This window comes from Hoplias malabaricus, chromosome X2, assembly GCF_029633855.1.
Source record: "Hoplias malabaricus isolate fHopMal1 chromosome X2, fHopMal1.hap1, whole genome shotgun sequence".
Taxonomy (NCBI): domain Eukaryota; kingdom Metazoa; phylum Chordata; class Actinopteri; order Characiformes; family Erythrinidae; genus Hoplias; species Hoplias malabaricus.
This window is the reverse complement of record NC_089819.1, coordinates 40,989,373-41,016,297: the sequence shown is the minus strand read 5'-3', so window position 1 is coordinate 41,016,297 and position 26,925 is coordinate 40,989,373. Positions and strand designations below refer to the sequence as shown.

The 26,925-nt window shown below is 38.3% G+C and overlaps 1 protein-coding gene and 1 long non-coding RNA gene across 2 annotated transcripts in view; both read left to right on the top strand.

Annotated features, from left to right (window-relative positions):
• Positions 1–21,791, top strand: part of LOC136676248 (low-density lipoprotein receptor-related protein 1B-like) — a gene marked incomplete at its 5' end in the record, with an annotated part of 218,771 nt that extends 196,980 nt beyond the window's left edge. The window contains 17 exons of the mRNA XM_066653107.1: positions 282–401; positions 749–990; positions 1,425–1,648; positions 2,148–2,254; positions 3,226–3,342; positions 5,500–5,673; positions 5,871–5,996; positions 6,741–6,905; positions 7,845–8,006; positions 8,392–8,566; positions 9,635–9,739; positions 12,868–12,981; positions 15,587–15,663; positions 18,283–18,373; positions 20,120–20,270; positions 20,737–20,853; positions 21,525–21,791. Coding sequence (XP_066509204.1) covers positions 282–401; positions 749–990; positions 1,425–1,648; positions 2,148–2,254; positions 3,226–3,342; positions 5,500–5,673; positions 5,871–5,996; positions 6,741–6,905; positions 7,845–8,006; positions 8,392–8,566; positions 9,635–9,739; positions 12,868–12,981; positions 15,587–15,663; positions 18,283–18,373; positions 20,120–20,270; positions 20,737–20,853; positions 21,525–21,665 — 2,408 coding nt within the window. The remainder of the gene's footprint in view (positions 1–281; positions 402–748; positions 991–1,424; positions 1,649–2,147; positions 2,255–3,225; positions 3,343–5,499; positions 5,674–5,870; positions 5,997–6,740; positions 6,906–7,844; positions 8,007–8,391; positions 8,567–9,634; positions 9,740–12,867; positions 12,982–15,586; positions 15,664–18,282; positions 18,374–20,119; positions 20,271–20,736; positions 20,854–21,524) is intronic.
• A 2,193-nt stretch (positions 21,792–23,984) lies between these two features.
• Positions 23,985–26,267, top strand: LOC136677525 (uncharacterized). The gene is made up of 3 exons (XR_010796362.1): positions 23,985–24,723; positions 25,306–25,407; positions 25,543–26,267. It is a non-coding gene; the product is annotated as an uncharacterized lncRNA (long non-coding RNA).
• Positions 26,268–26,925: the final 658 nt, after the last annotated feature.

Sequence of the window (26,925 nt, the reverse complement as noted above, 5' to 3'; positions counted from 1 at the left end):
ATGTACCTTTCTATAATTTATATCTTCCTATCAGCCATAAATTCAAACAGATGGCCCAAATACATATATTTCTTTAATTTGAGAGCCAATAAGTGATGTAAAATCTGGCTCACACAAGACAAAGCTACTTACTATGTTTATCTAACTAACACAGAATCAAGATTTTAACTCCAGTTTATTACAGTAAAGCTGTAAATCAGTTAGCTGCCAGTTTGTAGGGAAGTTTGAATTTATCACCATCACCATCTCTCTCTCTCTCTCTCTCTCTCTCTCTCTCTCAGAGGTGAATGAGTGTCTGATGTTTGGTGTATGTTCTCAGTACTGTGCCAACACTAAAGGATCGTATAAATGCACCTGTGACAAGAATTTTAAAGAGATCAATGGTGAATGCATAACTAAAGGTAACAGAGCAACACATTCTGTAAATTATGTATAAAGAAGTATATAAACTGCTAATTCTGTTTCATTGGCTCAACACACTTAGAGGAGAATGCTAACAAATTAAACACCATGTTAATTGTCATGTCTTAAAGTGTTACTTGCATGACGCTGGCCAATGTGAGTGTTTGTCCGTTTATGTAAATTAGGAGTATTGTTGTCCTCTAAGCATGCTGACATTCAGTGAAATAATTTCAATGTAATAGAGTAGATTCCTATTCCATAACTAAAAATTGTGAAGACTTATCACTGAGGGTTCCATTCCAGGTAGAGTTGAATCATTCCTAAGATTATTATTCTTTTTTTCCAGGTCCTGAGGATCAGGTGCTGTATGTTGCAAATGATACGGAGATACACAGCTTTGTTTATCCGTTTAATCAGAGCCACGGACATGCCCAGCTGGCCCGGCTGTCTGATAACGCACGCATTGTGGGGATGGACGCCCATTTTCACCTGCACAAATTCATTTGGGCGACACAGTTCAACCCTGGGGGGATTTTCTACAGACAACTGGGGGACAGGACCCCTATCCGAGGGGCCAGTGGCAACATTGTGAGTCAAAATAGCCAGAGAAACACACGCAGAAATATCTAGACAACAGTGGCCTTGTGGTCAAAACTGTCCAATGATAAATGGCAAAAGAGGCACCTGATAAACTGCAGCTACTGTAATTATATACATATAATGATGGTGTTTCTAATGAAATGGCCAATAAATATGTGTACAAGGTGAGTGTTAGATTCTCTGTGCATGAAGTGAAGTGTGTTATTGTTAGATTAATGAGATTCGTCGCTGTTGAATGATTATGAGCAGGTGTTAAAGCTTAACATCTTCAAACAGTCTGACTACATCACACACACACGAACACACACAGACGTAGACAAACTTCACAGAGATACTGCCTTAAATCTGAGCTTCAGAAAGATTACAGTGAACAGACTGCAGCTACATTCTCTCTCTCCCCCTCTCACTCGTTCTCTGTGCAGTGTCCAGATTTCCGAAGGCCAAGAGACATTGGTGTAGACTGGGTGACCGGTGCTGTTTACTGGACAGATCACTCGAGGATGCACTGGTTCAGTGTTTACAGCACACACTGGAGACGTCTACGCTACTCCATTAACGTTGGACAGCTAAGTGGATCCAACTGCACTCGTCTCATCACCGACCTGCAGGGGGAGCCCTTTGCCATCACAGTCAATCCTGTCCGAGGGTACACTAACAACACTACTGCTAAGATTAAGAAAGAAAGATAACTTTAGTTATAATGTTTCATTTCTAATCTTTCAGAATCACTTCAGAATGACTATGATCTGTTCTTATTTTTTACACTAAATGGCTTAATCATATGTTCTACTTTTCTGGAAAGGCTTAATACTAGGTGTCTGTGAAGAGTTGATGGCATCACACCACATAACCATTACTAAAGTTTGGCACTGCTGTTGGGTGATTAGCTCTAGATCACAAACACCACTCTAAATCATCTTAAAGGTATTGGATTTGGATTAGGGCTCGAGATTTAAGACCCCAGAGAACACAGATCCTCAGGCTGTAAGATCACAGACACTTCACCTTGAGCCTGGAGACATTAGGTTCATGTGCAGCTGCAGAAATAAGTCAAAAACTATATATGAATTATTTAGTAATGTTTGTTGATTGTAAAGGTGATTATTTACTGAGTATTACAGTGTGATATGAACATTTGTGTTTAGCATGATGTACTGGACAGTGATTGGTGATCACTCCCACATCGAGGAATCTGCGATGGATGGTTCTTTGCGTCGTGTTCTGCTGGAGAAAAACCTAAGAAGACCCACAGGTCTTAATCTCTTTACTTCTTATCTTTCCTGTCTTTCTGAATGTTCCATTATGTTGGCATACAATTTCTGGTGGTAAATGTGGTCCCATTTTAAAGGATTTCCATCTCAGTTCATTCAGAACATATATACATCTAAGCTGTAAAAACAGCTTTAAACAGTTTTTGTAATGTCACAAAAACTAAATTTTATATATATATATTCGAAAATACAGCCCACATTAGCCAAGCAGTTTGGCCCTGCCCACTGATGCTGAAGTTATAAAGAATGATTCAGCCCAAAATACTTTGTGAAGCACAACACAGATGAGCCAATCAGAATAGACCTCAGTTACATGCAACTGTGGAATGTCTCCAACACTTAGGTTATTTCTTGGGTTTTTTATGTTGAACTTTGTAAAGCTCTATCTGAAACCCATTTCACTCTGGTGTATGAAAGTTTTACTGTTTTTACTGGTACTTTTAATTGCTATTTTATTTATTAGTTTTCTGTTTTTTTCCATGTCATTGACACTGTTTCGCTTCTATTGTTATTTACTGGTTTACTTGAATGTTTCTGTTGTTAATTTGTTTGAAAGATGTTGCACTCACAAGGCTCACTCAACTCAAGACTCACCACCTCTCCTTTAGCAACTTTGCCACAGAAAAAAATCTCTGCTGTGTTTTTAAAAATCATAACACTAAGCTCACAAAGTCCTCTCCTCTGGTTTCTTCACTTAATGCTATGGAAATCACTCCCAGAACACATGTTGACCGGATTGGTTGCTTTGGTGTATGATGTCAGAAACACTGGCAGTCAGAATTTGTCAGTGTGAGATTGTCTTTAATTCTTTTCTTTTATGAACCTGTGAACAACGTCCTGCTATTTTAAAGGAACACTACGTAATATTTTACCTAAAAATTACAGCTTCTGAATCCTTGTCATGCTTCAGTGACCTGTAATGTATGTGGTGTGTGTGTATGTGTGTGTGCAGGTTTGGCTATTGATTATTATGGGGAGCGGCTGTACTGGGCTGATTCGGAACTCTCTGTGATCGGCAGCGTTAGATTGGATGGATCTGATGCTCAGCTGGCCGTGACTTCTCAGCACGGTGAGAAACCTTCACTCAGCTTTCACCAGCTTCGGTTCTAATAATTCAGGAGAACCCAGCTTCCAGACCTATATCAGAGAGTAAACATAGTGATAGGTGTTTCTAATAAAGTGACCCGTGAGTAGAAGTAGCAGGGGTATTTCTAATAAATTGGCCAATTAGTGGAAGTAGAAGGGAGATGTTTCTAATAAATTGGCGAGTAGGTGGAAGTAGAAGGGGTATTTTTAATAAAGTGGCCAGAGGGTAGAAGTAGGGCAGTGATTCTAATAAAATGGCCAGTGAATGGATGTAAAGGCGTGTTTCTAATATATTGGCAAGTAGATTAGTAGTAGCAGGGGCTGATTCTAATAGTGGCATGGGAGTGGCAGTGGAAGGGGGTGTTTCTAATAAATTGGCCAGTGAGTGGAAGTAGAAGTGGTATGTTTGCAATAAAGTGCCCAAGTTTGGTATTCTGATAAGGATATTATGGATATATGTTTTTTTAATAACCTAATCTTATTTAGACAAAGTGTCGAAAATGTCAAACACACATTTAGGAATTCACATCCAGCGTGTTTTATGAAAACCCTCCCCCTGCTAAGCAGCTGGCTTTATTCCTGTCCACGTATTTTTGGTTGGCGCTTAGCTGGCCTGGCAAAGTGGGTTCTGTCATGTGTCTCAGAGGGAGAAAAAAGCAATAAAAAATACCCAGATTTACCTTGTTTTATTTAATATTATTTTTTGAGAGAATCCTTTATGCTTTATTTTTTTTGTGAAAGAGACTCATGAAAGCATCAAGCTGGCTCAGTGTCTGACTCAAATGTAATTCAGAGAATTACACAGAAATAAAGGGAGAGAGAGGGAGAGTGTGAGTTAAAGAGAGAGAAAGGGAGAGAGAAAAGAAACAATTCCTATTTAAAAAGTTAGAGATAAAAATATTTCAAAATCAAAAGTGTCCGTAGGTGTGATTGTGTGTGCGAATGTGTGTGTGTGTGTGTTTTGTTGCCCTGTGAAGAACTAGCCCCCCCTCCAGGGTGTATTCCCGCCTTGCGCCCAATGATTCCAGATAGACTCTGGACCCACCGCGACCCTGAACTGGATAAGCGGTTACAGACAATGAATGAATGAATTAATGAATGAATGAATATTTAAATTTGAAGGGTCAGCTAAATATCACTTTATGAAAAGTGGAAAATTTAATGAACATTTGCAGTTGTCAGTCTTGTAAAATGAAGGGTTTTAATCAGAAGTCCATTTGGGCTGCATTGACAGTCTCAACTCACTCTGGGAAGGTTTTAAACTAGGTGCCAGGATATTTGAGCTAAAGGGCGATTCTGGGGAGGTGTTGTTCTCCCTGGTTTGTTTTCATTTAGAAGCTCTGTGTCTTTTAAGATGGAACATTATGTTTGAGGAATAAACGACTTGTTTGCATATGTCTGAAATTGAAATTTTATATTTTTATTCACTGTTTGAATTACCACAGAAACTCATTTGTTTCTCACATTGCTTAGTTTTGTAGCACTTATGATCTGGGTCTGCTTTACAATTAGATGCCCCCCTTAATATGGACTCAATATGGAGTAGGAATAGAGTAATATGCTAATCTGGTTCATGCTTTTCAAAGGTTGCAGGTCTCTCCGTTTTCTAAAAAGCTCCAGATGCCTTTTCTCTGTTGTGAGTAGACAGAGAGAAACCTTGGCAAACCAGACAAGAGCCACCTAGGCATCTACTGACACTGGGGTTCATAAACAAACTAATCCGGTTTCTAGCATTGCAGACAGACTGGAGAGCAGCAAAATGTGAAGAAACATCGTCAAAATTCTATAAAAAGCCCTTTTTTTAAATTAAAATAGTGACTGTTGCCCTTATGTCAGATAAACATTAATGAGGCCTAGTACTGATGCTGGATCATTAGTTTTGGCTCACAAACACTCTTCCATCTCATCCCAAAATTATTGGACGAAGCTCTGTCAATCCAGAGATCACAATCCAGGTATTGGGAAAGGTGACTTTAGGCTCATGTGCTGTGCTCCATATTTAAATATGTTTAATCAACATCATAATAAGAGCTGTCCCCAAATGTTGGATCTACAGTGTCAGCCATCGGTAGAAGACCAGGAAGATAAAGCTGGACTGTGTTACCGAAACAAACTTTATTCCTATTTAATATTTCTGCAGGTATTTCCCAGCCCTTCCGTATCGATGTGTTTGAGGATTATGTCTATGGAACGGATTTGAGACACGAGGTATTCCGGGTTCATAAGTATGGTCGACAGCCAGCGGAGAAGCTTCGTCTGAGTGTGGAGCGAACATCCAGCATTCTGGTGTTCCACCGATATAAACAACAAGAGGGTGAGGAAACACCTAGATCATGTGCATCTTTGTTTTGTCAAACAGTTAATATCTAATTTAAATGTAATATTTACCTCATGCAAACACATTCAAATCACATTTACAAGCTTGTTTACTAATAATGCTTTTATTTATTATGGCGATATTGATGGCTCTCTCTCTCTTTCTCCCTCTCTCTGTCTCTCTCACCCTCTCAGTGTTGAACCCCTGTCTGAGCATGGGTTGTGATTTTCTGTGCTTGTTGAATCCTGACGGGGCGCGATGTGTGTGTCCTGAGGGAAAGTCTCTGATCAACAGAACCTGCAAAGATGCCAGTGTCTCCGGTAACACACTTAAAACACACTAAAATCCATAACTAAAACAAATGCACAAATTAAATGTACATGAATAATGATTAGGATATTACTACGCTGGGGATAAGTAAGAGTGGTGTTTATGATCCAGAACTATTCGTGCCATCATATGCTGACAGCAGGGTTCCAACATGTAGTTTCAAGCCTTCCCAGAAGAGCGGTGCCTGTTACTACATTAAAGAGGAACAAACTCAGGATTAATACCTTTCATGTGAGAAGAAATGTTGGATGAGCAGGTGTCCGCACACTTTGCTTTGAGGATTTAGTGGCATTCAGCCACGAGAAGATTAGCGAGGTCAGGTGCTTGATGATTAGTTCTGGATCACGAACACCACTCCAGCTCATTCCTAAATTATATGAACTCTATACAACATAGCTTTACCAGTCCACACTTCAATCCAGGTGTGTTTAAAGCACTCTGGTGGTATTTAGCACTGAGCATGGGTGTTAGGTATCCACTCCAGAGCATCCCATTTCATTTCATGTTTGTAATTACAAGTGATAAACATCTTTGATTAATGGATGGATGTTAAACGAGCTGAATCCACAAAGGGGTGGCTAGGAATTTTGGAGTTCGTATTTAGGGTTTCACACCCCCTCAGACTTATATGAAGACAGAAAACAAGGACAAATGCAATATCTAGGAAATACAGGAAATGCACTGTTACAGTTGACCAGGTCCTTTGTAAACACATTTCTGTGTGTGTGTTTCAGCTGACCTGTGTCGACCGCTGTGTGAGAACGGTGGGAGGTGTGTGTTAAATGAGAAAGGACAAGCCCGTTGCCTCTGCTGGCCGAATTATTCTGGACAGCAGTGTGAGATCAGCCACTGCAAACAGCACTGTCTCAATGGGGGAACCTGCACCTCATCACCACTGGGTAAGCATTAAACACCGTGGACACTTTATTAGAAACATCCCACTTCTGATTCCAGAAAGAGAGTGTCTGAGCTGAAAAAAGATTGCAAGGGGGATAATGGAGACAGAATAAGAAGAACAGACAAATTGATGGAAAGAAACAGAAGGAAATTGTTACAAGACAAATACAGAGAGGCACAGTGATTGATCAGGAAGGACAAAGAGAGTGTAGAGGAGAAGGGGATAGAGAGTAATTAGTGTGCGATATCTACTGCAAGTGAGTCTTTCTTTCTGTCTCTCACTCTCTCTCTCTCTCTCTCTCTCTCTCTGTGTGTGTGTGTGTGTGCGTGAGTGAGAGAGAGAGAAAGAGATAGAGAGGACAAGATGACACTTAGGGCAGGCGAGAGATCTGTCAGCGGGTCATTATTCCTGCTGTGAGCGTGTATGTGTGTGTGTGTGTGGGTGGGTGTGTGTGTGTGTGGTAAAATATCAGACACCAGTCTGGAAGCAAAGGTTTTATTAAAGCTGCAGTTTTTACAACAGCTAAAAACCCTGCTGTATTTCACTGTAAAGATCCACTTGTCTGTAATATCTGTACCCTACTGTAGAGAGAGAGAGAGGTAGGTAGGTAGAAGCTTTAAAAGTGCACTTGTCTAAAAGTGCACTTGTCAGGCAGGACAAGTGTGTCTATATTTACAGTATGTACTAAGGCTTCCACTCACTGGTCATTTTATTAGAAACATCCCCTTCTACTTCCACTCACTGGCTACTTCACTAGAAATATGTCCCTTCTACCTCCGGTCAGAAACCGCTTTTTACTTCCACTTTGGCCACTTTGTCAGAAACACCCATATTCTACTTCTTGTGTGATATATTCTTAGTCCTGTGTGAGAAACAAAGGAGACACTGAAACATTATTGATGAGTTGTATCTAAAATTATATCTCTCTCTGTGTGTGTAGGGAGGCCTGTGTGTAGGTGTTCTCTAGGTTATTCTGGTTCTATGTGTGAGAAGCGAGTGTGCGATGGGTTCTGTTTAAATGGAGGAACCTGTGATGTTTCTCTTGGCAACCAGCCCTTCTGCATCTGTCCATCAGAGTACACTGGAGAACGCTGTAAACACCGTGAGTAAATTGAAATTGATGGCGCAAATGCATATATTACTTTAATTTGAGAGCCAATAAGTGATGTATAATCTGGCTCATACAAGACAAAGCTACGTACCATGTTTATCTAACTAACACAAAATGAAGACTTTAACTCCAGTCCATTACAGTGAAGATCAGTCAGCTGCCAGTTTGTATGGAAATGTAAGCAGTTTGTATTTGTCACTATTTCTGTGTACTCTCTGTCTCTCTCTATCTCTCTCTCTCATGTTTTCTGATGAAATGCATTGTTTCTGTGTTTGTATGCAGATGTGTGTGATCATTTCTCTGTGAACCTGAGGTTGTCTACCCTCTCTCTCTGTCTCTGATATTTTACTGCTTTCTTGCTTGTGTTTGTGTACAGATGTGTGTGATCACTTTTGTGTGAACTCGAGGGTATGTACCCTGTCTGGGGGTGGTTCTGTGGAGTGTGTCTGTCCGGTTCGGTATGAGGGTCCAAGATGTGAGTTGGACCGCTGTGTTCACTGCAGAGGAGCACCGTGTATCATTGATAATAACACAGCTGATGTCTACTGCAAGTGAGTCTGTGTGTGTGTGTGTGTGTGTGTGTGTGTGTGTGTGTGTGTGTGTGTGAGTGTGTGTGTGTGTGTGTGCCTGCCTTCTGGAAGTCAGTCTCAGTGTGTATGTTTCAGGGTTGAACAAAATTCAGAATTGCATTGAGATTGACCCCTAAATTCCAATTCAATTCTTGAATTTGAATTTGAATTGAGATTGCAAACAGAAAGCGAAATTTGAACTGCAGGAATTAAATTTAAAGAAAGTAAAGATACATAAAAACAAGGAAGCTTTACAGTATATATTACATATGATTACAGCATGAATTTCATACATATATTATTGTATGGACTTTATGTACACAATACTATAGTAAATAGGCATTTTACCACTAATTAACATTAATACATACTCTATAAAACAGATCATTAAAATTGCAATAACATTCAAACTGTGGAAAATGATAGGACAGCACTTCATTTCCCAGAATACCTTGCTTTATTAAAGTCTTCAAAACCATTTCCCAAACCTAGCTGTACTTTCATGTAAATATCTGGCTATGCCTGCTTCCTCTTTAGTGTTGTGGGCAAGAAATTGAGACCAGAACGATGTTGCCTCAATGACAAAACATTTGAAGAACTGTTGACCACTAGATGCAACAATGTTACCCTGTAAAGTACTTTAATAAATGATAATTGCTTTTACCAAAACATTGTTTCATTGTATTACTTTGAAATTAAGATATTGCTAGTTACTCGACATTAAGGGAATGTATGCTTAATGTTAGTGTCTGTACTTTCATTTGGATGAAAAATGTATGATAAAAGTATCACATTCTCACTGATATGTGATAAGAATGAATTTCTCTGAATTGCAATGAATTCAAATCCACTTCCTATAATTCCAATTTAAATTCAAATTCACTCAATGAATTGAATTAAATTTTGAAATTCTGAATTTTGCACAGCCTTGATGCGTGTATGTGGACATATTAAAATTTACAGACACTGTAAAGTGTTGTTTGTTTTTAAGATATTCATGTGTGCTTTTGTATTTGCCTGCGTGTGTATGTGTTTTTTTTTTTTGTATAGCTGCACCAGTGGGAGAATAGCGTCCAGTTGTCAGCTGTGTGATGGTTTCTGTTATAATGGAGGAATCTGTCACCTGGACTCTGAGACCTCTCTGCCTTTTTGCCAGTGAGTAACAATACAACAAACACCCAGTGACCTGCTTGACCAAGGCTGCAGAACGTTTTGCACATGACTCTACACATATATTACGTCTACTATTGCTTCTGCTACTGCTACTTCTTCTACTACTATTACTAAATGCAGTGCTACCAATATTAGAAGCAGTATTAGAACTACTGCTAATTCTAGAATAATGAAGTGCCCTTGAGAAAGTAACTTAACCCCCAACTGCTTCCAGGGCGCCAGGGATGACTGTTTTTAAACACTGTGTCCACACCGTCCACTCTGTTAGACAAACCTGCTTCTTTGGTCCAAGATACAAACTGTAGTTTGTATTAGTCGTCCTTTAGACATTCATAAGTAGACATAAGACGCCGCCAACAGGATGCTTTTGGCAGGATACTTTTGTTTGGTGGACTATCCTCAGTCCAACAATGGAACTGAGCACTTTAAAACTCTGAAAGCATTGCTTTGTCTGATCCACTCATACCAACACAACACCACCACCACATCGGTGTCGCTACAGCACTAAGAATGATCCACCACTCAAATCACACCTGCTCCCTGGTGGTCCTGTGGGGGTCCTGACCATTGAAGAGCAGGGTGAAATGGGGATAACAAAGAATGCGGAGCAACAGATAGACTACAGTCTGTAATTGTAGATCTACAAAGTGCTCCTTTATAGTCAGTGGACAATAAAAGTAGATTCAAGATAGGTGTCCCTAATCCAGTGATCATTCAGTGTAATTTATGATGATATTTCTATTTTTACTACTACTACTTGAATAACTAATAATAATATTGTTACTATTAAATTTACTAATAATACTACAAGAAGGGTGGCACAGTAGCACAGCAAGTAGTGTCATTGGTCACACAACTCCAGGGGCCTTGAGGTTGTGGTTCAAGTCCCTATCTGGGTCTGTGAGGAGTTGTGTTCTCCACGTATCCATGTAGGTTTCCTAAATTTACAAATACTAAATGCAGTGCAGGTATTTTTACTAATGATAACACCAGAAGTACTACTACTAGAAGCTAGAAATAATGGTACTAATACTTTTAGAAGTAAAGGTGGTACTTCTACTACGATACTGTGCTACTGTGGAATTTTAGAATTGTCATTCATATTTTGGGAAATGTTTAATAATTTTCAGATATATGTTCACAGTTTGCAGATTTGTGTCACTTGTCTGTGCATGTGAGAAAATTGCATGTACATATATCGTGTTAATGTGTGTGAGGGGGAATAAAAAAATAATAATAACCTTAAGATTGTGAATGTTTAATAAAGAGTTGGAGCTGGAAAAAAAGATTTGCACATGTGCAGATTGATTTTATAGATGTAGAATTATTGTGTGTATGTGTAATTAAAATATTTGCTGGAATATTTTCTGCAGTGAAGTTTCAGCGAGGTCCACTTACAAAAATGTGCTAACTTTGATCCCAACACGGAAGATACAACCTACCAGCCACAAAATTCAAGAACAAAGTTTGACCCAACATTATGCTTGAGTTGACAAGCCAGTCAGCACACTGCCCACCCATTAACCAATCAGCACCCTGCTCATCCTCTAACCAATAACCAATTAGTAGTGCTGCGTACTACTAACAATACTGGTATTGCTACCTGAAATATTACTAGTACTCTTACAGCTACTACTCTACCTAGAAGTTGTATCATTACTGTACAATACACATGCTGCATAAAGCTTTAGCACTATCTGTAGAGGAACCATGGGACTATGATGGAGATGAAGAAGGGAGTAAAAACAGGAGAGGAGAAAGCTGAATAGAGAATGAGAGAGAGGAGTGCTTCTCTCTCTCTCTCTCTCTCTCTCTCTCTCTCTCTCTGTCTCTGTGTGTGTGTTATAAAAAAGTGAAAAACTGTTGATAGACATTACCAAAAAATGTCTCTTATTAATATAATTTTATTGTTATAGTTTTTAATCCTCCCCCCCACCTCTCGCTCTAGACTCCATTAAAAGTTTATTTTTGTCCTGTTTCTGTGAGGCAGACTCTATTTGTATGCAGATGTCCGTGGTATGTTTTTAAGTGTTTTTTTTCTGAGGTTAAAGGACTTCAATGAAAGCTTGTGGATGGGAGATTACCTGGAATGATTAGCATATTAACAACAACACTTCTTTTCTGGCTAAAGACGTCTGTTCTGTGTGGGGTTTTTTTTTCTTTTTTCAAGTGATTTCTCTGTTCTCTGTGTGCTGTTTTTCACTTTATTTTCTTTTTGGATATTTGTTATTTTTGTGGAAGTTGATAACTCTCAGTCCTATGATGTCATTTTGGTTTGTGTCCAAAGATTTTTAGATATCTTCCTATCAGTTACTCCACACTCTTTTGTGTGCCATTTCCATCCATGTGGCTAAAAACAAGGCTCTGTTGGAAAGCTTTATTTTTTATAGAATTACCTACTGATTTAATTTTTAGATACCTCATCCTGAGTAATTCTGCTACTTAAAGATTCACATATCGGAGACATATCACAGAAGTTGCGACCACAGTTGCCCTTGTCCAAATTTTTTTCCTGGTGGATGACTTTCAGCTTGATGATGATTTGTCATAAGTGTTTCTAATAAAGTGGCCAGTGAGTGCATGCTACAGTTCAAAAGTCTGGAATCAATTCTGCATATTAATAATTTTCCATTATTCTATATTATTTTCAATACAAACTGCATAAATATATAATACATTTTGGTCAGGTTATTTTACTTGAGACTTGATCATCAACAAATTTGCACTGTTGATGTTAATTTAATTTATTTTTGGATTGTCTATGTTAAGATTATGTTTAAAAAAAACATTGATTTCAGATTCTTGAATGTGATATATGTATATATCATCGCTTTAATAAGAAAAATGTGTTCTTAATTTCAAAAATATCTGATGACAGTGCTGATGTATCCAAATATAAAGCTTGTATCTCCATTTTTTTAATTTATTTTTGGAAAAATGTACTTGCTCCAGAATAAATTTCACACTCACATTCATTGAAAATTAGGATACTTTATTCCTCCTGCTGTAAGTTTTTCTGTTTTGGAGATACAAGATCTGAGTGTGAGGTGTTTTTTGTCCCTGTGTATATTGATGTGTCCTTCGTCTCGTTGGGTTCTCCTCATTCTTAGCTGTCCGGCCGGGTTTAAAAGCCAGCGCTGTGACCAGCGGCTGGATCCGTGTTCGTTCTACTGTCAGAACCGAGGGATTTGCTCCTTATCCACCTTAAATAAACCTCAATGCAAGTAGGTGACCTTAAATCTACTGCTAATGCCACACTGCAAGACAGTGAACTCTTGTCAAAGTGATCATTTCTTAAATCTAGTCAATATATCTCACATTACTCATTGTGAATTTGTAATAAGTACATCATATTTTAATTCTGTACCATCATTGGTGTTCATTCACAAGACAGCTGACAAAGGCCTATGTTAACATGCTTAATACTTCATTCTAACAGTCATCTGTCATCATGGGTTTCTTATGGAACTTGGGTCAGTTTTGTCATAATACACTATAAATAATAACATTTAATGTCAGATATTTATACAGGTCTAGTATAAAGTGCCCTCATTTTATTGACTTCATATGTTGTTGCCATGGTTATGATTGGTAATTTTTTTGGGACACAAAGGCAACTAGTGCAAACAATGTTAAAATATGTCTATTTCAGAGGTAATACCACTTTAAAAAAGTTAAGAGACATTTGGGGATGTTTAACTGTTACCATTTCATTCTAAGGGTCTCATAAGTATAAATAATAGATATGTTGACTAGATTAAAGATGAGTTTACTTGATGAAAAATCATTTTTTGCAGTAGCACTTTGGTTGCCATAGCGACTGGGAACATCCCAGTAACCTAGTCACCCCAACCTCCATCCTTCCCTGAGCATCCAGATCAGCATGTGTCCTAATAATTTTAATATACTCACATAAGCACAAACACACACACACACACACACACATATCTGCATGTCTGCACCATTCACCTTCACACACATTACATCCCAGTGTTGGATACAAACTTCCATTAGCTTGCACTCTAATAGGGCTGTGTGTGTGTGTGTGTTTGTGTCTGTCTGTTCGTTCATGAAATGTTTGTTGAATATTTTTTTTTTAACAAAGAAGAACAAACCATTCATTTTTCAGCATCAGGAAAAATTACAGGAAACATCCTAAGAAATCCCAAACCCATTCCATAATGCTGAGGTCTGGCTCTCGAGCAGTTAGTGCATTGTTCAGAGAAACACTAGCAGTTTTTTTTTTATGTTTGAATTTCTTATCAGGTGTGTGGTTTCTGTACTCAAGTGTGTGACGTGAGTGTGCTTTCTGCACTCAGATATGTAACATGGTTGTGTATTCTGTACTCGGGTGGGTGATGTGTGTGTGGTTTCCAGAGGTGGAAAGAGTACTAAAATATTCTACTCAAGTAAAGTACTGTATAAAATTACCAGTATAATATATAATATATATATATATATATATATATATATATATATATATATATATATATATATATATATATAGTATAATATAATATATTTTTGGGTGGGGGGGGTCTTTTCTGTGTAGCGCAAAAAGGAGAAGGGGATATAATTTTCAGTTGGTGTTAATTAATGGAATAATTGTACAAATAAAAAAAACTGCTCATGGAGAGGCCTGAAGATACAATAATACACCTTATAATATTTACCTCATACATAGCTACTTCAAAACAACAGAAATATATATTTAAATTGCAATATATATCATTCCTATTCATATTGTTTTTGATCTCGTCATGTAACTGCACTAATTAATAACATGTTACCAGCAGGTAGATTTTATGAATTTTATGAATCCCTGGAAGGAAATAAAATTATCATAGCAGCCAGGTGCTTCTAAATACAGAGTTATAATACCTCAAACAGAGAAATGTGTTATAATACCTCAAACACAAAAATGTTACAGTGAAGTATGTTAATACACCCATAGAATGCGAAAGTATGGAAGATAAATAAAATTGATTGGTGCAGATCAAGTCGTAACAAAAAGGCCAATACAGGTAACCGTTCAGTAATACCAACCAACACTCACTGGTGTATTTTCTGCTAATTTGGGCCTCTTACTAAAAGAGGAAAACTTATTTTTGACTACCAGTCCAACAGTAGTATTATTTAACCTACCTGTACATGTTCTACATTCGCAGGTTTGATGATGGGTTTTTATAAGCTGCTATTTCTCTCTTGGTAAACACAGCTTACACTGCATTACAAATATTTCACCTTTCTTGCACTTGAAGCCAAAGTGGACTCTTAAATATGGTCAGGGTTTCATTTCCATGCAGAGTAACACAGAATTCAACAGGGTTTTACACTTAGCTGCGTCTGCACCATCATGTGATTTTAGCGCTAGATTGCTCTCCATCCCATCATTCACTCCAGTAGTTTCCAATGCGCAAATATATTTTCTTGCATTTTCATGTGATTTAAAATGTAGTGAAGTACAATACGTAATGCAAAATATTCTTAAGTAAAAGTAAAGTTACAAATACACACAAAAAAAACTTATCAATTACAGTAATGTGAGTAAATGTAATTCATTACTTTCCACCTCTGATGGTTTCTGTATTCAAGTATGTGATATGGCAGTGGCTTATATACTCAGATGTGTGATATGTGTGTGGTTTATATACTCATGGGCGTGATTTATGTACTCACGTATGTGATGTGGCTTCTATACTCAGATGTGTTGTGGTTGTGGTGTCTATACACATGCCTACAATCTTGCAGTGGTTTTATATTACTGTGTAATTAGGGTGTGGTTTTTGTGCTCAGGTGTATGATATGGGTATGCTTTTTTTTCCCCAGGTGTTCAGCAAACTGGACTGGAACACAATGTGAAAGACCCGCCAGTAAGAATAATCGAACAGACAACGTCAGTGAAAGTGAGTGACAGTGCTATTCTTATGGGTTTTTATAGTGTTACTAGTAATAATATAACGTAATAACACAAAACAGAACTTTTCAGAACAGTAAACATTGATTTATTTTTGGAAAAAGCAAAACTGTTTACCAAAAGTTTTGCATATCTTGTAGGCCAGTATTCATATTATTATTCAGTTGTAAATTGGCAACAGTTACATAAGGTACATAGATTACATTTTCCCCCCATTTAAATATATTAGGTCCTTACAAGTATAGCAAAACCATGTTGTCTTAAACAAGAAGGGACATTAACTCAGAATCTGGGCAGCTAATAATTTTTATTTTATCACAGCTTCAAATATGGATGTCATCTCTTCAAATATGAATGTTATTGCCTGGCCGCTGGCATTTCATATCAGGCCAATGACCTTGAGTTCACAGCGAGTGGACATGAGTTCAGAGCTCATAAAGACTACATAAGCACGCTTAGAGTCCATAAATAACCAACTTGGGTCATTACACGAGTCACTGACCGACATTTATCTCCATATTGCTGCCTTCATAAAGCAGATTTTCTGGAGTCTGTGCTTCTGGCCTGGTCTTATCGAATAATAAACTGAATAAACAGAATAAACTGGCATTAACAAGTATTCCTAGCCCTTGTGGCTGTAATAAAGCAGTACAGCATTACTGTTCTGTGCTGTAATTCCAGCACAGTGGCATTTGGGATGTACGTTTTTGGTTTCAGTAATAATTCCAACACTCTCTCCTCAGTGGCTTTGGTCTCTTTATTGCAGTTTAATGTCCGTTTCTCTGTGGAGTCTGTCCTGGTTTGATTTGCTGACATTTCGCTGTGGATTTGGCCTTGGCATTTGAGCACCGTTAGACGAGGTTTCTCTGGAGAGATAGCAATGACCAGACTTAATTCATCTCCAGGACTGAGGAGTGATATTTCAAAGTAGAAGATGACGTAAGAAAGAGAGCCTGTTTTACTGTGGAAAGCTGAAAGCAGCATGTTGAAAAAAGCTGGCTTTTAGATCTGTGCAGCTGGAGAATGGACATTTGTGATCATCTTTTAGATTTAGTTCAGACAGCTTGAAATAACCTTTGTAGACAAGCATTGGCTTAAAAAGGTAAGTTCTGGAACAGCCAAATATGAGCCCGATGGTGCTTTTCCACTGCATAGTACCTACTCTGCTCTCTTCTTGAGAAGAAGATCTACTAACTTCTTGGTGCCTGTTACCTTGTTGGATTTCCATTACAACAGTCCCCAACAAGTTGTTACTTGTAGCACCATCCAGCTCTCTGGATTCCTCCATCAGCCACCAATCTAATCGACGTTTGAACCTCTAAAAGACAATAGTGTAATTTTACAAGCTGTCAAACAAACATGATCACTACTGTAGATTCTACAAATGGCAGGTTTATCCTGGATGTCGGCATTACATTGTAATTGACAGATCTCTCTGTCCAATAAGTGCTCTACAATGTTTACACGTAATGTTTAGTCCCTACTCAACTTACTTGGAACCACGAGAGAGCATGTATTTAAAAGTACCCGGTTCCGAGGTACTTTACCTAACAGGGCCAAATTTACCTAATGCATCAAAAAAGTAGAGTTGGGTCAAATAAGGATCATGCAGTGGAAAAGTACCGTAAGGTTACCATGACAAATGACAAAGTAGTGATGGAGTGCTATCAAATACCTTTGGGCTGATTAGGAACATCAGCACCTGACCTCTCTAGAGCTTTTGTTCCAACATCTTATGCAAAGATTCCCAGAAAAGTAGAGATTGTTTCTGTTGTGAACCGAAACAAACATCTGATTATCTGAAACTAATTCTGTTAATCAGGAGTTTGTTTGTTTTTTCACAATACTACGTTGGGTTATTACAGTTTCACATTAGGTTGAATGGGATTTTTACCAACGTTTTAAGAATTCCGAACAGTACAGAATTGGGTCTCTGTACAGTTCTCCGAAGCCAGATTCTTCTGACCTACTGAACCCCTATAATCCTCCCCATTCATCTCATTAAAACATCAGAAATGGGATGTTGAGATGGCATAGGGATGTTAGAGTGCGGAATCTTTAATCGGAGCCGGTCTGGAGGTTCAGGAGCAACGCCTTTCTAACCTACTTCCTCCTCCAGCCGCTTTTTTGATGTCACTGCAACTAAAGCGTTGTAATAAAACATGATTTTGCAGCATGGCAGCAGTGGGTCTCCTCCCCCTCTTTGAAGAAAATCTAGGCTCCTTCATAGCCGTGATCAAACTGAGATCTAACACAGAGGGAAAGCACTCTACTTTCGTAAATAACCACAGTGACATAACCTCAGAGACTCTACAACCCCTATTAACCCTTTAGAAATCTTGAAATCTACAGTTATTGCTGTACTCTATGTATACAAATAGGAATACATGTTACTTATAGTTATGCACATCATTAATCAAAGCAAAATAACAATAACTTAAATGCAAATCATATTAAAATATCTCCCCCTCTATTTACAAACGCAAATGTGGTGTTCAGAAACTGCATTTTGCACACAGTTTCTTTACTAGCTTGAATGTGGTTAAATTCATATAAAATCACAGCTTGATTCTGAAAACACACTGCCTTTTCTGTGCCATTGTCTCAGGGAGTATCGCCATCATTGTTCCTCTGGTGCTGCTGGTGATAATCATTGTCACAGTGTTGGTGGGCGTGTTCATCTGCAAACGAAGACAAAGGTGAGAAAAGAATTATCTTTTTCACTTTAAAAATATACACTATATGAATAAAAATATTGTGACACACTTTGTGGTGTTTATTTCCCTCTTAGATATATGGCGTGTGATATTATTCAAACACTGAAGCATTTAGGAACCAAGGGAACTCAAAATACAAGTAGCAGACTACAGAAAGTTACAGAGCAGTGTCGCCAAGTTCTGAGGTGCACAGTGCATATAAGTCAAGAACTCTCAGCCGACATACTTATCGCAGAGTTCAAGACCTCCTCTGTCATTATCAGAACAAAAACTGTGCACAAGGAGTAGCATGGCATGGGCTTCCAAGGCTGAGCAGCTGCATGCAAGCCTTACATCAGCAAGCACAATGCTGAGCGTTCGATGGTGTGGTATAAAGTAGGCTGCCACTTGACTCTGGAGCATTGGGAACATGTCTTGTGACTTTATCACAATCTCCTATCTGGCTGTCTAACCTCAAAAGTTTGGTGGAAGAAGGATAATGCTGTGAGGTTACTTTTCAGGAGTCAGCCTAGACTTCTTAGTTCCACTTAAGGGAAACCTTAATACCTCAGCATACCAAGACATTTTGTACAACTGTCTGATTCCAACTTTGCTGGAACATTTTGGGGAAGGCCCTTTTTTGTTTCAGCAAGGCTGTACCCCTGTGCACAAAGCAAGGGTCACAAAGGCATGGTGGGGTGTTTGGTGTAGTAGAACTTCACTGACCTGCAAAGGGCCTTGACTTCAACCTCATTGAACACCTTTGGGACGAATTAGAATGGAGATTGTGAGACAGACTCTTTCATCCAATGTCAGTGTCTGACCGTACAAATGGGAACCAGGTGTAATGTAGATGTACTTTTGTCCATGTAAAATACACATCATCATTCATTTATTTAATTTCCAGTCAAATTAAAAGTTACTCAGCATATTAGGATATATTTCTGAGATTAGACATAACGTATGGAAAATTCCAACCTCCTAAAACAGATATAGAAAGTGACACCTATAACAGCCACACAAGGCCTGGTGGCAAAACTGTTCCTATCAGATAAACTTAAGCTTGCATTTTGAGAAAGGACAAAATCCACCTCCACTCTCACTTCAGATCACAAAACATCCACAGCCACAGCCCACTGTCAGAAGTCACTGTCAACACTAAGAACAATGGACCAACAGCCTGTCATGCCCCCATATCCACCGCTGAAGAACAAGTCAGATCAGCGCTGATGATGTTTGGCCCCCTGTTCGCCAGTTTCTGTTTTGAATTTGCTCTTCTATGTGGTGCAACAGGTAATGTCACTGTCACACAGCTCCAGGATTCTGATGTTGTGTTAGTTCAGGTGACTTTGAGGAGTTTGGTGTGTTCTCCCTGTGTCAGCGTGGGTTTTCTCCAGGTGCTTAGGTTTTCTACCACAGTCCAAAATCACACTTTGGTGGGTGATTATGAGAAGCCTCCAGACCCACCACAACCCTGGTACAATTCAGATAGAAAAGCCCTTTTTTATTTCTTTCATTCATTTTGTGTTGATCTGTGTTCTAAAAGGTACTCCTGCATTCCACCCCCCCAGTAATATTTAAACTCCTACTTGTTTGAATAGTTCTGGGACCGGAACTAGGACTGACTGACCATAAGCCCAGGCATCAACATCACTGAAATATAATGAGAAATATTATTTTAAAGTGTTCTGCTGTTAGTTACCTATTGTTTAGTCTCTCTCTCTCTCTCTCTCTCTCTCTCTCTCTCAGAGGAAAGCGAGTTCAGAGGCAGCCCATGGCTAATGGAGGGTTAAATGTGGAGATTGGAAACCCATCCTATAACATGTACGAGGTTGAACATGACAACCATGTAGACGTGGGCAGCTTCCTGCACCCCAGCTTCACGCTGGACCCTCATAAGGTCAGGGGATGAATTTTCTAAAGCATTTTAAGTAGTGCATGTCTTATAAAACTAGAAACTGCATATATGAAATTTGGGGATTTTGCTTTGATTTCTGTGGTCAGTTCTTTTTCTGAGTTTGGGGGATGAAATAGTGGAAACAAATGAAAATGAATCAGGTCCAGATTAGATTTGAAATCATGTCATATATTTAGTTTTTTACTTTCTGTTATAAATTTTGTATTAATCCAGCATATTATAATATTCCTGAGAAGCTGTAGAAAGGTAGAAAGGGGCTTGCTGAAAAACACACCTAAACTTTGCCCCTTGCCCTGGATTTTTTTTTTTTTTTTTGAGACACTAAAGCTGGAATGGAATTCACTTTGCACTATATATGAATGCTATTTCTTGCTTTCTCCCTCTCACTATTTCATCCTTCCTTCTTCCTCCCTCCTTTCTTCCTCTCACTCTCTCTATTTTTCTAAAGGGCTGGTGTGTGAGGTCAAGTGACCCTAGAAACCTGCCTCCCCACACCCTGCACCCCTCACACACTTCACACACTTTACCTGTTCACTCTGTCCCCACGGAGCTCATCCCAGGACAGGTGAGTTCTGTCTTTCTCTCTCTCATTCTCTCTCCCCTCACTCACATGCTTGCATTCACTTTTTCTCACTTTTCCTGTGTATTCTCCTGATCTTTTTCCTGTGATCACTAAATGAAACATAGTAAAACCATGGTCTGTTCTTAATGATGCTGGAATTTAACCTAACTGTAATCTGCCAAGATACAACAGAGAACACAATTTTGATTGGACTATTCATTGTTAGTTTTTGCAGGATTTTTAGACTGCAGTTTCTAGCCATAGTTTAATAACGTTAGAGTATTATTACAAGACTTTAAGTGTCTATTCAATTTTATAGTTCATGTTACTTTGTAGTCCAAATCAGGTAATGTATCACAGGATCTGAGTCAAAACATGGGTTCTGAAATGCATGTCAAATTGTAGGTCATAAGATTTGAAGTCTGAATCAGATTGTGAGCCATGAGTTTTGGATTCTGAATCAAATTGTGAGTCATTATGTTTAGAGTCTGAATCAAATTGTGAATTGTAACTTTTGGAGTCTGAATCAGACTATTGGTCATTATTTTGGAGCATGAATCAAATTGGGAGTCATAAGAGTTGCAGTCAGAATCAACACAGGAGCCATAAAATTTGGATCTGAATCACATCAGAAGTTAGTAAGAACTTGAAACAAAATGTGTTTGTGTTTCTAGGCCATGAATTACTCAAATCCAATCTATGCGAAGATGTACGTGGATGGTCAGCAGTGTCGTAAACCTGTGATCAGACTCAACGAGAGGAGAGACCTGATCCCAAAGAGACTGGACACAGCCATCCGTGAAACGGCCGCTTGAAACTGGCTTAAATCTAGCTTTTACACAGACCTAGCATATTTTTTACTCAAGACATGTACAGAAAAGGACACTTTTTATATGTCTGATCAGGTTCAGGCGACTGATATCCTGCTTTTTGTTTCATTTGTGCCATCATCATATGAAAGGTTTAATTATTTCTTGAACATTTCTGTTGTTTTTTATTTTTTGATGTATTATTTGCACTCTGTGATGCTACAGCAAGCTGCTGAGTCCTAAGGCTTTACACAAATACACGCAAAGACTGTTTAAAAACTCTGTGTAGGTTTTATTTATTATTATACATATATGCCTACAAAGGTGTATTATATATATATATATATATATATATATATATATATATATATATATATATATATATATATGTTATATTCCCAAGTTGCCTCTGCCTTTTACTAGTATTACAAAATAGGAGACACATATTTAACAAAATGATATTCATATAGCACAGATTTTATTTTTGATATCACTGTATGGCTCTGCAAATGCTAAACATATGTTACTGTTAGTTATCAGATCTACATTATATGGCCAAATGTTTTAGGACACCTGCTCATCCAAGGAAAGGTATTAATCTAGGTTTTGTTCCTCTTTGCTGCAGTAACAACTTCTATTCATCTACTCATTGCTTCACACCAGTTGTTGGAACATTGCTATGAGGATTTGGTGGCAGCCTTTTCAGCGTTAGTGAGGTCAGGTACTGATGATGGTATGATGATCATTTCTGGCTTTCTTACATCTTCCCAAAGGCATTAGGTGGAGCGTAATCACTTCAGTGAACACAGTGCCACTGTTCCACAGCCCAATGTTGGTGGGATTTATACCACTCTGGTGAACAATTGGCATTGAGCATGGTGGTCTTAGGATTTTCCAGAGTGTCCCATTCTACAGGTCAATGCTTGTTCTGTAGAGATAATTTAAACTGTGCATATCAGCAATCGGTGCACCTCATAAAGGGTGTCTGCAAACGTTTGGACATGTAGTATATGAACTAGTCTTTATAATCTGTATGCTTTTCAACAAACCAAAACCAAAACAGTCATAGTTCTTAGGCCTTGAACATATCTGCAAATGTTCATTCTCATTTTTGATTACATTAAGTATCATATCTATACTTCAGCGATTCACGCTTAACACACGGTCATGGATAATTGATGAATGAGTGTAAACAATAACAAAGGAAATGTGTTTTCATGTCAGCTTTAACACATGTAAACACTTGGAAATAGACAAAAAAGAAAAGGTTTTATAATTTTATATTTGATTTATATGTCCAGTTGTTAATGTATTAAATGTTGTACTTTTATACAGATTGTACAGTAATTTTGGGTACTCTGGTCCTAACTTCAGATTAGGTATCAATAATGGCACTTAAATGATAAATGCCAACTTAACAAACCTTAAAATTGAAATATGTTGTTGAGTTTATACTTTTAACTCAAATGAATATATTAATGATAATGGGCTTATTGCATTTGTCATTCATCTATGCACATATTGCATTTATTTAATCTGATTTTGGACCAGTGATTCTAGATATAAAATAAATTTCCTTAACACTCTAAGTGTTTGTGATTATTGCTCTGTCATTTCAGATATAAAACCATAAAAAAAGAAGCAGAAAGCAGTGCTTAGTAAATGCAGGGATCCATAATGTAAATTTGCAACTGTTTGTCATTATACAACATGTCTTCCCACCCACACAATCTGGAAACACATGCTTCAATCTTGTTGTCACAGCAGGATGTACTTGGAACATCCCTGAAAAAGACGTCAGCTAGAAGGCAGCATGTAGTAGCTCCAAAATGTGACTAAATCTGTAAGTATTAATGGAGCCATCAGTAATTATACACCCCTATATCATGACAGGTATTAGCTTCTAAACTTCATGCTGGTAACAATATGAATAATCCTTTTCTATTTAAATATATTTTTTCATGAATAAACTAAATGTTTGACTTGTGCATCATTGTGGTTTAAGGATTACCGCCTTTACAACTATGCTCAGATGTTGCATTAGTGTTGAGAATATAAAATTAATCAACTTGTGCATTGTTAATTTTACTGGTAAACACAGAATAAAAATGGCATTGTCAGTGTGAAATTAACCTTAAGAATGCTGAGAAATACGTGCCCTTCTTGACTTCCTGTAATCAGTTCCTAAAATAACAACCAACTTTTGGCTGACAGTAAGTGCTGGGTGCAGCACTTGAAACTAACAGGCATCAACAAAAAACACAATGGTTTCACTTTCTAAAACAGAAAGGGCTTATAACAACTGTTTGCCTGGTGATTTGACAGCAGTGGGATCTTTCTGACACCTTTTTTCAGGAGGTTTGGGACGAAGAGCTCTTTTTGGCACCGTATTTTGAACTGGATGGTTGTTTTTGCAGCACTTTTTAAAGAGGTTTGGGGCAGAGATCTTTTGTGCAACTCTTTTTGGCAGGTTGTGAACCAGAATCACTAACTCTGTTTAAAGTCTTAGCTTCCTGTGTATCGCCTTTTTTTAAAAACTACGAAATCAGACTGCATGTATTTCAGGATCCAAGAAATTGTTGTCGTTATCTGGCACAGAACGAAAGTATCTTTGCCTCGAACAATGAGCTTCATAACGGATGTTTTCCAGTGTCCTCTCAGGACCACCTTTGTGTTTGTCTTTCTCCTGTTTGGAATCCAGAAGCTGATGGAGATTAAGTTGTCCTGCCCCTGTAAACCAGGGGTAAATGAGGTGTATGCAGCCTCTATGTTTATTGTCCCGGCACTGGTGGTGTTCACTTTGATGCTGGTAACAACTCGGCCGTGCAGGAGGTGGACATGTGGAAGCCGTTTTTTCATGGTCCTCCTCCCTTGCCTGATCCCTCCGACTCTGTGGGTCATTTTGTTGCTTCTGGATGGTCAGTATGTGGCCTGTGCTTTGACATACTGGAAAGGAAATTATATATTGGATGAAGATCAGCCTCGTATGACCTGGTGTGTACCTTCCAGTTCAAGAGAATCTGTGGAAAAGGGATTATACCAACATTTCATTGGTTGGTCCCAGGTAAGAGCTTTGATAAACATTCTCCTGTTTATTTCAACTTAAAAATATTTGCTATTTTGTCACCTTAAAAAGAAATAAGAGATCACATCACACCACCTCTAAACTATTGAAGAATCATTTGGATATTCTTTACCATTGGTTGAATGATTAATACTCACTGTAGATCTGCATTGATTTTTCTTTATTTGTTTATTTTTTAATTTTTTAATGATTTTAAGTTGCCTTAAAAATCTGAGTTCATTTTATCAGTTTGTTTATTTGAAAGACTTTGTCGGTCAGAGTTAGAGTATATTAGGACTGCTGGGATTTGAGAAACAAATTGGCTTTAATTTGAATGTTGAGGGTTGATGTAGACTTCCTACTGTATTTATAGAAGCATAAAGAAAGCAGGAAGCAGCCAATAATATTTATGAAAGTACAACTCAACTCAAATTGCTCTATAGTCCCTGAATTAAACACTTTATGGGCCATCCATGTTTAAAATTTCAACTTCAATTTAGCACAGTATCTCAGATACATCTATCTGATGTATCTCCATCATCATTGGAGAAAACTTACTTAAACATATTGTTATATTTTAAGGTGGCAGGCCTTATTCTGATAACACTGATCTGCATCTTGATCGTGCTAATCGTGGGTCGCCGAGACTGTCGACATGCAACACAGGGAACTAAGCCAGAGGAGGTACAGCATTTTGTCCTGTAGTAAATTTCTATAATACACTACATAATGGTAGAACTATATTATGTTGTTTACTATTTTTTGATGCCTTAATCCATCAAGATTTTGTTTGTCTGTTTCATGTCATGTTTGTTTTAGGAGGCACCACTTCTTCATTCCCAGTGTTCCTGAGTTTGGAGGATGTTTTTTTTTAAATTTTTATTCAGTTACAAATACAGGTCAGTTTGATGTATTAAAAACAGGTGCACTGTGTGAAGGTAGATACAAAATCAAGAAGCATTTTTTTCCCTGACATTAAAAAGTGATGTCCTGCTAAAGGAGATACTGATACATTTCCTATAAGAATTTCATCACTGCCAGATCTTATCTCTAATATGGATAAAGTGGAAGTTAATAAAACATAAGAAAACCTGGAGCTATTGTACTGTTTGCTCATCTTCCATCCATCCATCCATTGTCTGTAACCACTTATCCAATTCAGGGTCACGGTGGGTCCGGAGCCTACCCGGAATCGTTGGGCACAAGGCAGGAACACACCCTGGAGGGGGCACCAGTCCTTCACAACGTGACACACACACACACACACACACATACACCTAGGAGCACTTTTGAGTCACCAATCCACCTACTAACGTGATTTTTGGACCATGGGAGGAAACTGGAGCACCCAGAGGAAACCCACGCAGACATGGGAAGAACACGCCACACTCCTCACAGACAGTCACCCGGAGCGGGAATCAAACCCACAACCTCCAGATCCCAATATAATGAAATTATATGAATACAAATTGCATTCATTTGTTGTTGTATTTTCTGTCAAATATAATTGAAAATAGAAAAAAAGACAGTGTGTAACATAAGTGTGGGCCATTTATATGGATGCACCTTAATAAAATGAGAATGGTTGGTGATATTAACTTCCTGTTTGTGGCACATTAGTATATGGGAGGGGGGAAAACTTTTCAAGATGGGTGGTGACCATGGCGGCCATTTTGAAGTCGATAATTTTGGATTCAACTTTTGTTTTTTCAGTGGGAAGAGGGTCATGTGACACATCAAACTTATTGGGAATTTCACAAGAAAAACAATGGTGTGCTTGTAACCATTGGTAACGTTATTGTAACTTTATTCTTTCATGAGTTATTTACAAGTTTCTTTTTATTTACAGCCATTGACGTGTCGCAGAAGTTAACACGTGAGGAGAGGATAGAAATTGTGTTGATGTCACAGTAACCGAGTCATTGCAGCAGATTTCAATGCAAGACTACCTACGAGACCACCCATCTCCCATGCTACAGTTAACAAACTGCTTGCCATGTTTCGTGAAACTGGTTCAGTGTTGGATTTGCCAAAATGTGGACGCATGAAAACTGTCACTAATGAAGAAACTTCAGTGGCTGTCCTAGCTTCATTCAGCAAGAGCCCACAGCGTAGCACTCACCGCATGTCACTGGAGAGTGGCATCAGTCGAACATCCCTTCGGCGAATATTAGCTACTCACAAGTGGCACCCTTACAAACT